Raw genomic sequence first — 17,188 nt, 5'->3', positions numbered from 1 at the left:
AAAAAAATAATAATAATAATAAAAATGAAACCCAAAAAAAAACGTTTATTTGCTTTAAATTTTGAGCAAGCCACTTTCATTCATTGAAATTAAAGACGAAATTATTACGTGGCAATATACTGTTTGAGTATTTGATTTTGTTTATAGTTACTGAATTTAAAATGAGTCACTCAAACTATGACTTTTCAACACCGTATTTAGAACCGGTGTACACAACATTGTAATTGCAATTAAATTTTATGAAATTATTGGTTTGTGAAATAAATAAATACGACACAATAATAAAATGGACGTACCTGTATATCGCTTCCACGTTGGCTACCGTTTGTAGCATAAAAAAATAATAATAATAATAATAAAAATGAAACCAAAAAAAATGTTTATTTGCATTAAATTTTGAGCAAGCCACTTTCATTTATTGAAATTAAAGACGAAATTATTACGTGGCAATAAACTGTTTGAGTGTTTGATTTTGTTTATAGTTACTGAATTTAAAATGAGTCACTCAAAGTATGACTTTTCAACACCGTATTTAGAGCCGGTGTACACAACATTGTAATTGCAATTAAATTTTATGAAATTATTGGTTTGTGAAATAAATAAATACGACACAATAATAAAATGGACGTACCTGTATATCGCTTCTACGTTGGCTACCGTTTGTAGCATAAAAAATAATAATAATAATAATGAAACCAAAAAAAAATTTTATTTGCATTAAATTTTGAACAAGCCACTTTCATTCATTGAAATTAAAGCCAAAATTAATACGTGGCAATAAATGATTTGAGTGTTCTATTTTATTTATAGTTACTGAATTTAAAACGTGTCACTCAAATTATGACTTTTGAACACCGCATTTAAAAATATTAAAACGCACGTCTGCTACCGTTTGTAGCAAGACAATGAAAATAAATTAACCGCAAATGAAAAAAAAAAAGAACCTACCTTTGTCTTCTGTTCCGATGCCATCTTCTTCTTAAACGGACCTACTGCAATAGAAGAAACAATGAAATTAGAACAATGTGCTCTTAAATTACTAGTTGAAAATATCACAGATTTGATTTAATTTTCTAAAAATAAATCACTGCAAACTTACCCTTTAATCCGGATTGTTTCCTCCTTAAAGTCCATTCCATTGGCACTAACACACACACACACACACTAAACGCGATCACCGAATTTAAAATTCAAACCGAAAAATTTAGATTTGCTTGAGCACACGTCCGTTCGCGACAACGGCAAGTAACAAACTGAATAAATTGAACGAAACGGCACAATAATTTAAATAAACCGCCTCACCTCGCCTCGCCTCCTGCTTCCCGCTTCCGATCTGACCCGTGCCACCGCTCGCTGTCGACTGAAGCGCTCTCGCCGCCTGCGCCGCACACCTAACCTCGGGACACGTCACGAATGTGACGTCATGTTCAAGTCTAAAATAGTCGTCACCAGAAACATTCACTGGCAGAATCCATCAAATTTAGAGACATTCATACACAGAATTATTCAAAATAGAACAGTATTAATCTAGAAAAATTAATTATGTCAAATGTATTTGCCTGTAAACGTCTAAAATTATAAGTTTCGCATGCAGTTAATGGAAAAATAAAAATGCATGTTTTTATTTAAACAGAAACTGGCAATGTACAATTTTGGTGCGAAAATTAGTGGTATCGCAATGCGTATAGCCACAAATTGTTTGTTTGGGTTGTTTTGTTGAAAATTCGGTAGGTTCGAAAAGTAGGGTTATGTTGTTACCCGATAATGACAAAATTTACACTTTTATCCATTTCTGCCTTTTCAGAGCGTTGTGATAGGATATTTAGGGCAGAAAAATCTACCTTGCGTCAAAAATTTATGTGCTATTGCCAGATAGAGACAAAAGTTCAGAAAGCAGGGTTATGTTCTCTTCTAAAGTGTTAAATTATAACTTTAATGGATTTTGTGTGCTTTTCGGCACTTTTAGAGCGTTATTCATTATTACTGAATATGTTGTGGGCAGACAAATCTACCTTGAGTCAACGACATAAACTTCAGTGAGATTGAAATGTATAAAGGGCAAAAATGAACTTTTCGTGTTAAACATTTTGATAAAAAAGGGCGTTTAATTGTTTATAAAGGGTGTGTTAACGAGTGTTAAGTTTACCAGGTAATAAAACATAATGTACAACAACTTTTCTATAAAAGCATTTTGCAAAATTTTTATTCATTATTTTCACTATTTTTCTCATTTCCTTTGTACAAACGAACCTGTGATATGAAATTTTGGTGTCAAAATTAGTAGTATCGCCACAAGTTGTGTTTTTAAATCTCCAGAAAATTCAGTTTTAAAAGTGAGGTTATGTTATCATTTGGAAATATGAAATCTTTCACTATTATGGATTTTGTGTCTGTTTCTGCTCTTTTAGAACGTTATTAATTATTATTAAATTGAATTGAAAGGCAGATAAATCTACCTTTGAGTCAATGATATAAACTTCAGTGTGATTTATTGAAATGTATATAGGGCACAAATAAACTTTTCGTGTTAAACATTTTGATTAAAAAGGGTATTTAATCGTTTATAAAGGGCATGTTAAGGTGTGTTAAGTTTACCACATAATAAAACATAAAGTACAACAACTTTTCTATAAAAGCATTTTGCAAAACTTTTATTCATTATTTTCACTATTTTCCTCTTTTCATTAGTACAAACGAGCCGGTGAATGAAATTTTGGTGTGAAAATTAGTGGTATTGCCACAAATTGTGTTAATTTTAGGTCTCCAGAAAATTCGGTTTTAAAAGTAGGGTTATGTTATCATTTGGAAATGTTAAATCTTTCATTTTTATGGATTTCGTGTTCGTTTCTGCTCTTTTAGAGCGTTTTTAATTTTGATTGAATATATTATGGGCAGATAAATCTACCTTTGAGTCAACGACTTAAACTTCAGTGTGATTTATTGAAATGTATATAGGACAAAATTGAACTTTTCGTGTTAAACATTTTGATTAAAAAGGGTGTTTAATCGTTTATAAAGGGCGTGTTGACGTGTGCTAAATTTACCACGTAATAAAACATAAAGTACAACAACTTTTCTATAAGAGCATTTTGCAAAATTCTTATTCATTATTTTTACTATTTTCCTCCTTTTCTGTAATAACTCATTCGCTTTTCGGGGGCCATTCTGAATACTGTAATGAATTTTTAAAGATAAAGTTTGCGAAATATGAAAATTTTAAAGAATTTTTAAAAATTCATTAAGATCTCAAGGGGACTTTATCCGAACATGATTTTTTTACAGTCGAAGGCCCTATCGAAGGGCTTAATCCCCTGCAAAAATAAAGAAAATTGCAGGATATAAAGGGGGTGAAAAAAAACAGTTTGCGTTGCTTGAATATGAGAATAAAAAATGCAGAAATTAAATACAGGAGATGTTCTACAAATGTGAGATGCAAGTCAGCGTAACAGCTTATTGATGTTTTTATAATGATTTACAATTATTTTGATAATTTGCCTGGTGTGAACTTGGCTGTAGAAAACGAGAATAGTGGGGACATGGTGCTAGCTCCATGCACGCAGCGATTGTCTGGTCGACTGTAATGTTCTTGGTGCCAGCACCATTTTTTTCTCTCTTATTCTATGTTCCCAACATAGGTTAAACTAACCTAAAAACTATGCTAAAAACACCAAAAAATAAAAGTTTGGATGTTGAACGCGTTTATTGATTTTGTGACATGAATGCCGATGTGGCCCCCACTTTGTAATTTTCTCACGAGTTGATGACCCAACTGGCGTGAAATATTTCACCCGTAAGATTAAAAAAATTCCAGGTTATATTTGTTTTGCCTACTAACAACATTCCAGCGATTTTCCAAAATGCTGAGCGTCCGCGTGAGTGCCTTCAATGAAAACGGTCTCGGAGAGCCCGAGCAAGACGCCAATTCGGCTTTAACCGAGCTTGACAAAGGTTCAAAGCGCGGTATTGAGTGCCTTCTTTAAAAGTGTCTTTTTAGGGCTCCGGTCCGGTAAAGTGGGCGAGCAATGCGAAGCAATTGTTCGTTTTCCAAAGTTATTCGAAAAATATCCTTTCCCCATCCTCATCAATGCGTCATTACTGAAATTAGCGGAAGTTTTTCGCATGGGGTACAACTCTCTACTGTAAATAACTCTATTTAATGGCACTGTTTTTAGTAACAATTTCCTAAGACTGTGCGTGTTGCGTGTGTGCCAACAAAGCGAAAAACATCTAGATAAGATTTCGAGTGTTGATGAGTTCGTTAGAAGGATTTACAGTGTGATTCATAGTAATGACCCTATTGCTCGTGCTGTGACGCTGAGGACGTTTGGGGCCGTGGCTGCCATCATTCCGGAGCGACAGCAAGTGCACCACAGTATTAGAAGCAGTCTAGATTCTCACGATAATGTGGAAGTCCAAGCTGCAATTTACGCCGCTATTCAGTTTGCCGCCCAATCAAAGTAGTAAAAGTTGCTCAGAATTCATTATTTTAACAATAATTTGTAGAACATTCGCCGTAAGCATGTGCAACAAAGTCTCTGACATGATCCAAGGCCAGTCAACGCCTGCCAGCATGAAATTACAATTAATCCCAATTTTACAATACATGCACCATGATACCAACACGGCTGCGATGGTGAGGACACTCTGTATCGATTTACTGCCAAGTTATCCAGCCAAAGACTTCGTTTTGGTCACTCTAAACACACTTACCCAGTTGGCAACGGCGACTCTAGTTGACGTCCCGAGTCAAGTAATTTCATTAATTTGTCTTCCAATATTCTCCAAAACTGTCTTTTAGGTCAATTTACTGTTGCAATATTTACGCAAAGACTTGGGGAGTGAAGTCAAGTCGAGATGTTTGCAATTTTTGTACCAGTTCGCCAAACCGGGGGCTCATTTGTGGCCCCCGGGGGCCACCAACAATATCATAGATTTTACTTTACACACGCATCAAGCCCGGTTATTAACCCTGGCTCTTGGTAAGACGATTTGAGGTCTTGTTTTGCAAACTGATTAATTGATGATTAGGTGTGATTCAAGTCTTGACTGAATCGCCCCGAATGTGTCATGATTATCGCGACAGCAATTCAAAATTGAGAGAATTGTGTATGAAACATTGTTATTCGTCACAGCCTACAGTCGCAGTGCAAGCTATACAAATTTTGACACAACTTTTATGCTACTGGTGAGTTTTCTCATAGGTACGGAGGGCAAAACTAAGGGGCGAAATGATGTTTAAAATCGTTGTCTTAAATTATTTGATGCGGGAATGTTAAGACTTAATTTTTTAGCAAGCTGTGAAACAAATAAAATTTGCCCAAACAAGAGATTTTTTTAATTTGAAATTTGTTCCATATTTATTTCAGTATCGAATTCGCCGTAATTTATTTATTAATAATTATAGAATTATAGAAGTTTTTTGAAGCTAAGGAGATGATAAATCTATAAATAAAAAATAAAATAAGTACAAGGTGTTAATAATACCATATACAGTGTGATTTTTAAAAAACGAGCTGCCCTGAGTATCAGAAAATAAACAAAAAATTAAAACATCCCGAGACAGGTCAATTTTTATTTAACCAGAGACACCTTTTAGTGTTTTATTTGACTCACTTTGACTTTTCAGCTTGATTTTAATTATGTTAATTAGCGTTTTCATACAAATTATAAAACTAATAAATTCAAATGATCACATGGTACAGACAACTCTTCAAAATACCTCAAATAAAGGTATTTTCAACTCTTATTAGAGATTGGAAATGTGCCATTAAATTTTTAGATAATAATGTAATCTTTCTAAAAAGAAAAAACTAAAGACTGACCCCTAAATCCGGATTGTTTCCTTTTTTTCTCCCTTGAAATCCTATCCAGTAGCATACACTAACCACAATCAACACACACTAGCCAACGAATTGTGTAAGAATATGGATAACACGTTACCAGTACAAAATATACTATTTGAGATAACTAATTATTACGAGGTGGAAAACAAAGAAGTTTGTCTGATTCACTGATTTTTGTTACGCCTACGTCACTTTTTTTTTGTTAAAACTTATTTGTTGAGCAAAAATTCCAGAGAAACCATTTTAACGAAATCTTAATAAGTATTTGTAATTACACTATTCTAATACACATTTAAAATAAAGGCAATTTTTCTGTATTTTTTTTTAATTATTTGATTCTTGCTTCAAATTAAATTGTCGTTTTATTGTGCAAAATTTTAAAACTGACTTTTACACCTGTCGCCCCCTAATAGTTTAGTCCTCCGTTACCCAGGAAGAACAAAAAACAGTCGTATTTTTAGCTACAAGGAGAAACTGGAGACTGAAAGAGCGGACGAAGTGATTTCGGCCCTCGAAACTTTAATTTTGCTTTTGACTTTTTCGAACGACAAACACCCAAAACAGCTCAAGCTGGCACTGAAATGTGCTGTTCGACTGTGCGAAGCGCGGAGAGAATATTGCGAGACGTTTGTGGAACTGCTCGGCACTCGCCTCGACAACATACACAGTATGTTATTTCAATTATGGTTCAAGAACAAATCAAATCGATTTTTTACAGACGACTGTACCATCGTCATCTGTGAGACTTTGGGGGCTATTGGGGGCCTCAAACCCGACACTTTACTCTCGCTTCTCGCCAGTATTCTCAACTTATTGCGCGCTTTATCCGAAATCGACCAACCAACGGAGCAACAAACGCGCATCAAAATCATGCTTTGTACGCTGGTTTTCCAAAGCATGTCTGACTACACCTGGAACGAAGAAACCGAAAGTGCGATTTTTTGCGTTATTGAAAATAACAATCTGTGGGCGAATTATTGCATAGCGCGGGCTGCGGTCAGATACGGCCACCACAAAATCGCAAATACGATTTTCAACCAACTGACGGAACAAGTCAGTTCTGAACATTTCCATTTCTGGTTGGTTTGTTTGAAGGAAATGTCGGAAGCCGAGTCGTTTTTACTCACTTCGGACGATAGTTTGGTAAATCGCTTGGAACGGGCGATCATACATTACAATAAAGCCATCGCGGCTTTGAAGGTTCCTGTTTTACCGACTTTTGGTTTGTGATTGTTACGCACTGTTTCAGGCGGCTAGTACCCCCTCACATAATTTACAATTCCAAGCGGAGTATATGCGAATCCGTACAGAGTTTCTCCAGTCTTTGATCCAACTCATTTATACTTGCAACACCCTGTGTATAGTCCCGCCGCCTGCGATTGCCGCTACTATCGTCCAAAACACGCGAGATGAGTATCAAAGACACGGATATATCACGAATCAGTTGAGAAAGTGTGTGAAAGAGTTTAAAAATTGTGGCGACCTCTACTGGAAGCTGTACCAAACTGCGTTCGACGCTGACCCTGCCACCTTAGAAAATATGCAAATGTGTGTTCGTTTGTTTTTTTCTGTACATTTAGTTATTTTTAACGTGTGTTTTTGCAGTTTGCAACAAATGTGTGTGCTTGTGGAGCAAAGCGTGGAAAGTATTTGTGTCAACGGATCAAAAATCCGTGACGATCCGATTGAATTCGGATCGCGTGAAACACGTCTCGAATCGCAACAGTTGACAAAAGCTTGTTGCAATGCTTTAACAGTTGCGCACGCTCTTGATGATGGCTCTTCAATGACTACAATAACGCACCGGGTACTTAAATTCGCTTCGTTTTTGTGTGTTTTATTTAAAATTGTAGCACATTGAGTTGTTGAAGAAAATCTGCGAAGTGTTGTCAAATGCTTCGTTGCCTATTCCACGGTATTTCTTCCAAGTTTTGCAATGTACCAGCGTCAAGTTGGCCATTTCACCCCAACCTCGCGTCATGGGTGAATTCATAAGTGTCCAAGCCAATTCCCAGTTGGCTGTGAAAGTCGAAGGGGTGATTCAACACGGCATGAAACCGGGGCTTTTCCGCAAAATCGAGGAGGTCATAGTCACTGTGACCTCGCAGATACAGAACAATTCCAAAAGCAAGGATTTGGATAAGGTGGGTCTACGGATATCTAGAGATCAGGATACGACATACAAATAAAATCCCCATCCTTGATAGTTCTGTCAATGTCAGTAGAGGGCGCAGTTCCATTACCGTGAATTCGAAAAAAATATTACTCTCTACCCCATATTTTTCAAAACGCTGCGAATGGTTAAAGATACAAAAAAAATGTTAGGAAGAAATTTGTAGAAAATTATATATTTCCATTAAAAAAACACGGGACGGGCGCAAATTTTAAATAATTTGTTTCTTATGAAAATTTTAGTCGTCAATTTTTCTCAGTCTGTTAAGAGCACTAAGCTCAACATTTCTTTTTTTTCCAAGTAATTAGGAATTAGTTGGATTGAAATAAACTTAAATTTTGTAGAATTTGGAGCAAGTGGCGGTGCTGACGCAGTCCGTGACACCTCACAAGGACTTTTTCACGGCGCAGTTTCTGCTGGCGTTCCCCAAAGGCGGCCAGTACTTGCTGGCCGTCGAGGCGTCAGTCGTTGACGAAGAAAATAACACTTGGAAGACCGGTCCTAGGTCAACCTTGACCGTGAAAGTGCCCGAAGAGGCAAAATTAACACCGATTTCGGTGCCGGGCATGGCGTCAAATGCCAATGTGTAAGTTTGGCGAGACTTAGATTAAGTGGACGTCGTTTTGTTCTATTGTGAATTTTTTCGGTTTTTTCTTTTTTTTAGAATTTTGATGCCTGAGGATAACCTTTTTCTAAGACCTCATCAGAAAAAACCCTAAGTAAGTAATTATTTATTTTGGCGCAATTTTGTAACAATAAACAGTAACAAACGATAGATCAGATTGCTCCCACCCGTATTTCCGTATCCTTGACAGACTCCTCGAGCGTCTTCAATACGATTGGCTCGCCGAAGTCACTCTTGCCCCCACTCTTGCTCACGAGAGATATTTCACCAATCACAATGTCGTGACTGACCGACTTGCACATATCGTAAACAGTCAGTGCCGCCACACTGACAGCGGTCAAAGCTTCCATCTCGACACCAGTCTTGCCAACGGACCGCACACTCGCCTCAATGTCGATGTGTTTCTGCTCGTAATTGAGCTTGACGTTGACTTGGACGTTGCTAATCGCAATATTGTGGCACAAGGGAATGAGTTGGGACGTTTTTTTCGCCCCCATAATGCCAGCAAGTTGTGCAACGGTCAAAACGTCGCCTTTTTTCGCAGTGACGTCCCGAATTAAATCGCACGTTTTGTAATTGACCCGGACAATGCCCCGAGCTTTGGCTGTCCTCACAGTATCTGGCTTCGGGGTGACGTCCACCATAGTGGCCTTGCCTTCGGAGGTGACGTGACTGAGCTTGGTTGAGTAGGCGCGGGCCAAAATGGGAGCTGGAACAAAAATTTTTTGTTATATTTTTGGAAAGTCAAAAATTATTCGGTCCTACAGTACCTTAGAGATATATCAACTAAATTTATTTTTAGCCACCGATTAGTATCATCGGCCGGTTTTCCATCTGAGAAAGGTTCAGCATGCCTGTAATTATATTTAATGCAAGCGGTTCAAGCATGCAATTTTTGTACCTGCATGCTGCTTTTTTTTCCTTTTCACAGCCGCGTTTACTAAAGCGATTAGATCGTCTTCACTGCAACCACTTCGTAGTGCATCTCGTAATGAAATTTCAGTGTTTCCAAAGAGGCAAACTTTAAGATTCCCGTCAGCTGTGATTCTTAAGCGGTTGCAAGAGCCACAAAAGTGCTCACTCATCGATGTTATAAAACCTACTTGTCCTCGAAATTTTGGTACCTTCCAGGCCTAAATAATCAACGGTCAAAATTGTTTTTATTTTTGCTTATTGTATACTTTAGACGTATCGTTTGGTTTGTTTTCAAGAGGGTACAAATCGGGGTATTGTTTTTTTATCACAGATAACATATCTCGATATGACACTAATTTACTCAAATCCCATTTATTTCCCGTGAACGGCATGTACTCGATAAATCTTATATCGACGTTTCTATCTTTGGTAAAACCGACAAAATCGATTATTTCGTCGTCATTGAACCCTAAAACTTGGTTAAAGCAGCCAATAGAGGGTGTCTAGTACCTTTCATGACGACACAATTAATTTTAACAGGGTCGTACCCCAACTGTAGGGCCAAGTCAATCCCCATCATGGCCCTTTCCCACCCTTTTCGTCTCGTAATAAACTCGTATTTGTCCCGCTTTAGGGTGTCTAAACTTATATTAACTATGTCTAAGCCTGCCCTTTGTAGGGCAACCAACTGACGTGTCAGAGTTAAACCGTTTGTGGTCATCGCTACTGTTTCAAGCCCTTCGATTTTTTTCAAATTTTCTGCAAGGTTGTGTGAGTGAAGTGCCTTTTTTCGCGGCTTTTTACCTATGATTGCGAGCAAATCTCTCCGTACAGTGGGCTCACCCCCCGTTAGTCTGATTTTAGTCACTCCTTCGTTAACAAAAAGGCGTGATATTTGAATGATTTCGTCAGATGTTAGGATTTTTTCGCTCGGGGATAGTTTGACCCCTTCTTCAGGCATACAATATTGACCTACATTTTTTTTTGTTTATTTTCTATTTTAGAAATTTGGAACTTACATCGTAAATTACATCTCTCACTGAGTGATATTCGCAAGTATGTGTGGTTTCTCCCAAATAAGTCTGTGAGCGGACTTTCTACCTGATCGTTGACCTGTAGGTAAAATTAAATAATTTTTGGGCGATTAAAAACGAAAAAAAACCTTGATTTTTCCCTTATTCTGAACCGCCTCGATGGACAATTGACGGCACTTTTTTTTCACTAGGTTTACTGTGCGTAAGCGAAACATTTTAATTTTTTGTAAACAGTGCACTGCTCACGATTATCACTTCTCTTAAGTTTTTGAGATAAACTCCGATAGCATTCGAGTGACTGGTAGTAACGAAAGTAAACACAATTAGACTGGAATGACCTTGCATATATGTATTTGTTAACACATTTTATACTCCTTCCATACAAATACAAGTGACACAGTTTAACAGGTTTCACTTAATTTTATAGACAAAAAATGACGCACTTAATTAATATATAAATCATTTCGACGAAACACTTACTGAATTCGGCTGTGTCATCATCACGAGAACTTATCTAAATATTCGACGAACCCAATCAAATTAATAAACAATTTGTTTCCTAATAATTAAAATAAGAAAATACTTTGTGATTGGAACGACCTTTGCGACCTTTAATCAGCTGATTAGTGTACAATGTAGGACGAAAAATCTTGTTTTTTTTTGGCAAAATAAACACGGGGATGCCTCTCTAAATTAATTTACCGAAAAACTGATCATTCTTGCGAGAAACCAAAAAATTTCAATTTTTTGTCGCTTCAGAATTTTACATTTTTTCCCGTATTTGAGACATTATTTACGTCTTAAACAATACACCTGACTGTTTTTTTTTCAAAAATGTTAATTAACAGCCACGATTAAAAAAATAAAACTTTTAATTTTAAATTTGGCACCCAAATTTATGTCAAATGTTAAGTGTCAAGTGACATTTGAGGTTAGATTGTTTATTTACGTTCACAAACGTTTGAAATAGTGCGTTATGTCGCTCTTCCCGGCTTACGCTGGTGAAAGTGCCCCCCCAGAGCAGCCCCCGCACACCCCCCAGTGGCTCCAAAACCCCAGCTTCAGTATCGACGTGACCGGAGCGCCGGAGCAGCCCCCTGAAGAGGAACCGCCACAAGCTGATGACAGTCCCGAGCCAAAAAAACGCAAAAAGAAGCATAAACATAAAGACAAACCGGTTGTTGATGACAATAAATTAGAGGAAGAGGGTTTTATTCTTGATACAGTTCGGACTAAAGAATTTTTAACTGTGAAAACAATCGCCCGGCCCTCGGCCCCGCGTTACTCGGTCCGGTATTACGTAACGGGGGCTCGGACGGCCCGTAAACGTAAAAAAATCAAACGGTATTACCACTGGTCATTTCTCCTTGAAGATAAAAAGGAAGGGGAAGAGGAAGTCATAACTGAAAAAAATCGTGACTCGCTTGAGGGAAGCAAAAAAGATGAGAATTTCGCGGGGTTTAAGCAGGAAGAGGATTTGTCGCAAACCACGGCTTCGTTTAACAAAAAGTTGGCCGAGAGCCCCCATGATATTAAGTTGTGGCTGGAGTACGTCAATTTCCAGGATATGGTGTACCAGTTTGAAAAAACCTACCGGAAAGGAAGCATTGCCAAAGGTTTGAGAGTGTTAGCTGAACGAAAACTGGCGATTTTGGACAAGGCCTTGACCCACAATCAAAATTGCGAGGAATTATTAAGGGAGAGACTCAATGTGGCCGTCAGTATTTACCCCTCTGATGAGTTACAAGTCCAGTTGAAAAACCTAGTTGATAAAGACCAGGGGAACATTATTCTATGGCAAGGCTACATTGAGTCAATCCAGTGCTCCATGTCTCACTGCAACACCCCTTCAGTCCTCGACTTGTACACAAAGTGTCTCTCGATTTTGCACAAACTGCGGCGCAACTCATCAATGGAGAAGGCACAACTCGAGGAAAACATTTTAAAAATGCTCTACCAATGCGGTCTATTTTTGAAGCAAGCCGGCTTGTTTGAACAACTCTGGACCCTCTTGCGCCTATACCTCGAACTAAATCTATCCCCAACCGACAAGAACAAGTTCAATATCGGGTCAGGCTTTGACGAGAAACAATTGGTCGAATTGGAGGAAGTTGTCTTCAACTCGCAACTCCCCCTCCATGAGTTGTGGCTTCGCACGGAAAAACTGAGGGAGGCGTGCCATTGGCTGCCTTGGATGGAAGACGGTGAGTGTGAGGATCCACAACGATTGGTCTTCCCTGATGATGTAGCCGAGTTGATTCACCCAATCACAATGCCCGAAAATATGTTTCGACTAATCGCAACAATCTTATCACTTTTGAAAATCCCGATCTTGTTTTGTCGGCATAGTACGATGCAGGAGTTGGGGTTGGATTACGTGCCGTGGGCTCTAGATTCGATAGAGTCGCTGATTGGGATTTTTTTGCCCCTGTACCCGATTGATTTGACTAACAAGAACCTGGTCATTGATAGTCGGTTATCGGTGGGGCCCCAATATTTGAAAGTCTTGCCCGGACAAGAGGAGTATTTGAGTTTTGTCCTAACGACGATGAAAAGTTGTACCGAGTGTTTGAGTGGGGACGACAAAATTGCAATGACAGTCTGGTGGTTGCGCTTCCAGAGATTGCTAATTATTCTGGAAAAGCAAGGGCGGTTTAAAATGCCACAAGGACTAGCCAAAAAAATCAAATCTAACGTCAAAAATTTACTCAAACAAGAGGAAAATCGTAGTAACACGATTTTCTACTGCGAGTATGCGTTAATTGAGTTTGAATTGGGGAATCCCCAAACTTGCTTAAACATAATCCAGACTGCTTTGTCCTTCCATAAGCCAATTTTGGCCGAAAAGGCGTCTCGGTGTCACTTGCATCGGACTTTGGTCGAAGTTTGTTTAAGTCAGGGCAAGGATTCGGACGCTTTACAGCACCTAATTTGTTACGCCCTCGAAAAAACGAACATTGAGTCAATCAATGACGACCTCCTCAACCAAACAACCCTCAAATTTAAACACACGACCTTGCAGTTGCTCCAAACCGAGCTGGAAAAACTCCCAGTCGCGAATCAATTTTTACCGAATTTTTTCACCGATTGGATCATTTGTAACGGTTGGTTTTTGTACCTAACTAAAGGGGCACTCCAGTGTGGCACATTCCTTGAAAATATCTTAGCCGACTTGGACGAGAAACACGAAGGGATGTTGTGGCAAAAGGAGGTTTTGTTCGAGTTTTACGTCGCTGTCCTCTTCAAACACTGTGTGGCGAACCCCGGCTTTGGCGTTTTTAAAATACTGGACGATGTTTTAACTCGTGCTGTTGAACTTTACCCTAATAATCTCTTCCTGTTGGCCGTTTTGGCCAAGGAACAAAGCGTCACGTGTTGTGCGGGGTCGCAGTGGTGGAAATTGAAAAGTTTGTTGATGAAAACGGGGCGCGCTTTCCCGATTTTGTTCCTCGTGCTGATCGCGAACCAACAAATGGTTGAGACGCAGGAAAAGTACATTGAGACTTTTTCAGGTGGGTTTTTTGTTTGTTTTGAGAGAAATAAAATTGTTTTGTTAGGTCGTAAATACGAGGTGAGCGACAGTCATAAAAACCGGATGTTGGCCCTTTTCCGCCACATCACCAGGCCGGAGATGTGCACCAGGCGGTGCGGGCTAGTTTGGAGGCTGTACTTGCAATTTGTTCACGCGTATTTTGACCCGAATTTGTGTAGGAATGTGTATTTTTGCGCCGTCGAAGAATGTCCGTGGTTGAAAGTAAGTTGTGGTTTAGAGGAGCTATTTTGTGAAATTTTCGTGGTTTTAGGCGTTGTATATCGATGCTGCGATTTACATCCCGGCTGAGTTGGCTCAGATCCAGGACTTGTTGATCGAGAAACAGCTGCGCATTCATGTGACGCCCGAGGAGTTGGACGTTTTGCGCAGTTGAGGGCCTTTCTGTGATATTCCATTTTATTTCACATAAATTAAACAAAAATAACACTCGTTAATTATGGAATTAGTTGGAAATAAATAAAAAATACTACATAAAACAAATTATTTGGTTTGTTCCAACTGGAATTACGTACGAACAAAAACGTTAAAGCTATGGTGTTACCAAGTTCCTTAACTTAAAATTATTCTCACAAATTATCACCGTTAATAAAAAAAATATGCTGGAAGTATTGTAAAAAAACAGGCACTCAATCATTGTTTAAGTTAAGTATGGACTGGGAATCGAGCAGGTCCCCCGTAAGTAAGACATTATTAATGGGCAGTGTGCCCACCACTTGTCCGTTGTTTCGACTGAACGGAAAAAAACTGTTCACTTTGCGCAACAATTCGGAAATATCCTCTTTATTCCGACTCGACTTGCCATTCACCTCACCACTGTCAATCCGCTCCTTCAACTCGAAGATCTCCGAAACGATGAACCGGTTGCAGAGGTCGACTTGGGGCTTCCCCCCATTGCGAATCTCCAAGTCGGGTAACCACCGGAAGTAGCACTGCATCCAGACGTCCAAGTGAGCCACGCTGGTCCTCGGCTCGAGCCTCTCGCGAAAACTGTCGTCGAATAAAGGATTGCAAAAAAGCGCGATGTCTTTTTCCGAAAACTGCTCGCTCCAGTCCCACACACTGCGCAGGATTAGGGGGTTGTGCCCCGAAGTCCCCTGAAAAAAAGTAAACACAAGAAAAATTAAATTTCCAGTTAACTTACACACTCGGCGATGATTCGGTCGTGTTCGCAATTGAACAAAAACGTGTCGAAAATCGAAGTGTGGGCTGAGTCCCACACTGTGGTCAGGTAAGTCTCGCTGAATTGGAACGCCGTTGGGTATTGCTGGGTGATTTGCCAGACACAGTCCAGGAATAGGAGAAAAATGGGCGACTGTTCGACTTCTTTGCTTAAAATGTGGCCCAGACGGTGGCCAAACGGGTGTCCCATGGCGACCCAATCTTTCTGAATCAGGGACTGGAATCCGAATTTCGTACGGAAGTAGGGGTCAAGCATCAGTTGTGCCAGGCTTGAGATGACACAATTGAGGTCTTGGCCGTTTCCTAAAACTCTCATTGATTGGTGTAACACAAGGTTTCAAACAAACCTTCTTGTAATACTACAGTGGTATTGTTGTTTATTTGTCTCACGGCTTCGACGGCTTTCGAGAGACAAGTGGAGACGTAACTTATCCATTTCGTGGAGTCAAGCAAACCGTAGAACTTGAAGTCCTGGCTTTTGAAAATTCGGGTGTTTTCAGGTACACAAAGGTCGCGTAATTTGAGGAAGCTCGTTTGGATTTCTTTCGGTGAGGGACACTCCTTTGTCAGGTCGATAATGTGGGGTTGCTTTTTCTCAGGGTGGCTTTTACGGATGTGCTCCAGGAGGGTGTTTTCCTGAGTGCGGTCCTGGATTGTGGGTAACAAATCCGCCATTCTGACTAGAGCGGCCCCTCGAGCTGTGCCCCACACCTAATTGAGTGCATAATAATTTTTTATCTTATCTTAAAACAATTTTTTTACCCAAACTGGACAACAGCGATTCCTGAAATGTTCAACTGCCTTCGTTAGCGTATCATCTGTAAGCGAGTGAGGTACAATTAGAGTGGACATCATCATGGGAGAAATCTGGAAATTTTCATTAACAACAGTCGCCTTCCATTGCTTGCATTTCGTCCGTTCGAGCTCTTTTTTCCAGTTTTCGCGCTTGCGGAACAAGCAGACTTCTTTAGTCAATGAGGTAACTGAAGGCTCCCTAAAACACTCAATTAACTGAATCCCAGCCCCCCAGAGTAACATACTTGTAGTCATAAGCAAACAACAAGCTGTGTCTTTTGGGATAAGCGTGATGTAACAACGCATTCGTCACGTTCTTGCCGCTATCTTTATCCGCAAGTTTGAAACTGAATTCCAGCGCTCGCATGTTCTAAAAAATTGACCTGAATGTGGGGCTATTATTACGATAATCTCCATACTTTACAAATAATTAACAGTTCTTTAATCTTCCCGGACACGTTTTGCCCGGGCGTTAGCTTTTTGCGCGACTTATCGCCGATTTGGTAAATCGTGTCGATGGAAGACAAGCAGGCGTCATTGGGGCCCAGCAAAAAGTTCTGTTGGTAACAGTTATCACCGTCTCTGTCTTCAGCACTAGCGAATGATAATTTAAACGTAGTGACTGTTAATACTCCTAAAGTTGCCTTCTTTCTATCACTGAGGGGGGCGTAAAGCAGCACTTTTTGTGCCTCACAGACCACAGTTTCACCTTCAAACGACACGAATTAGGGGCGAAAACGCCAATTGGCGACTTACCATCGAGGAATTTGGTTTTCTGTTCGTCGGTGAGGTTGATTGACTACAACATTCTTAAAGTTGAAAAGGAATTGGGCAAACGTGGGTGACTTACCGCAAACTCCTCCTCGTCGATGTAGCTCTTGAAGCGAGATTCTCTGAGTTCAGTCATTTTGGCGGATTTTCCATCACATTATTGGCACAATGATTAGCCCATTTGCCCTAATCGCGGAAAATAAAATTGGGGCTTCAAGAAGAAATAGGACTTTTTGTGGTTATGTTTACCACCTAAGCGACCCCAGGCGAAAACTTACGAAAGGACACGATTAATTTTTT

General features: G+C 39.4%; 4 protein-coding genes across 5 annotated transcripts; 2 read left to right on the top strand and 2 right to left on the bottom strand.

The window, feature by feature from the left end:
• The first annotated feature begins 3,595 nt into the window (after nt 1–3,595).
• defl (deflated) lies at nt 3,596–8,789 on the top strand. Of its 2 annotated transcripts, none has more exons than XM_964515.4 (14): nt 3,596–3,790; nt 3,846–3,948; nt 3,995–4,124; nt 4,173–4,457; nt 4,504–4,750; nt 4,799–4,979; nt 5,029–5,185; nt 6,305–6,510; nt 6,562–7,043; nt 7,093–7,391; nt 7,449–7,650; nt 7,697–7,987; nt 8,361–8,602; nt 8,681–8,789. In XM_964515.4, the coding sequence occupies exons 2-14, from the start codon at nt 3,858–3,860 to the stop codon at nt 8,733–8,735; spliced, it is 2,868 nt and encodes a 955-aa protein (XP_969608.1). In that variant the 5' UTR covers nt 3,596–3,790; nt 3,846–3,857; the 3' UTR covers nt 8,736–8,789. The 2 variants fall into 2 exon arrangements, with proteins under 2 accessions (XP_969608.1, XP_064212548.1); XM_064356478.1 differs by having other exon boundaries at nt 6,293–6,510.
• Mocs1 (Molybdenum cofactor synthesis 1) lies at nt 8,733–10,988 on the bottom strand. Its single transcript, XM_008202782.3, is given in 8 exon segments — nt 8,733–9,352; nt 9,475–9,509; nt 9,511–9,774; nt 9,823–10,025; nt 10,067–10,315; nt 10,361–10,528; nt 10,576–10,669; nt 10,719–10,988. Coding segments are annotated over 8 exon segments (1,659 nt in total). The 5' UTR covers nt 10,806–10,988; the 3' UTR covers nt 8,733–8,793.
• A 75-nt stretch (nt 10,989–11,063) lies between these two features.
• LOC658266 (uncharacterized protein) lies at nt 11,064–14,623 on the top strand. The gene is made up of 3 exons (XM_964667.5): nt 11,064–14,102; nt 14,148–14,344; nt 14,394–14,623. The coding sequence occupies exons 1-3, from the start codon at nt 11,567–11,569 to the stop codon at nt 14,514–14,516; spliced, it is 2,856 nt and encodes a 951-aa protein (XP_969760.1). The 5' UTR covers nt 11,064–11,566; the 3' UTR covers nt 14,517–14,623.
• On the bottom strand, nt 14,615–17,168 carry LOC658337 (uncharacterized protein). Its single transcript, XM_015985154.2, has 8 exons — nt 16,968–17,168; nt 16,874–16,916; nt 16,537–16,826; nt 16,363–16,487; nt 16,085–16,316; nt 15,670–16,033; nt 15,285–15,625; nt 14,615–15,237 (listed from the first exon to the last, which is right to left on the bottom strand). Exons 1-8 carry the CDS (start codon nt 17,022–17,024, stop codon nt 14,770–14,772), a joined length of 1,920 nt encoding a protein of 639 aa, XP_015840640.1. The 5' UTR covers nt 17,025–17,168; the 3' UTR covers nt 14,615–14,769.
• Nucleotides 17,169–17,188: the final 20 nt, after the last annotated feature.

Source organism: Tribolium castaneum, chromosome 4, assembly GCF_031307605.1.
Source record: "Tribolium castaneum strain GA2 chromosome 4, icTriCast1.1, whole genome shotgun sequence".
Taxonomy (NCBI): domain Eukaryota; kingdom Metazoa; phylum Arthropoda; class Insecta; order Coleoptera; family Tenebrionidae; genus Tribolium; species Tribolium castaneum.
The sequence above is the reverse complement of the archived record's forward strand: the minus strand, read 5'-3'. Positions and strand labels throughout refer to the sequence as shown.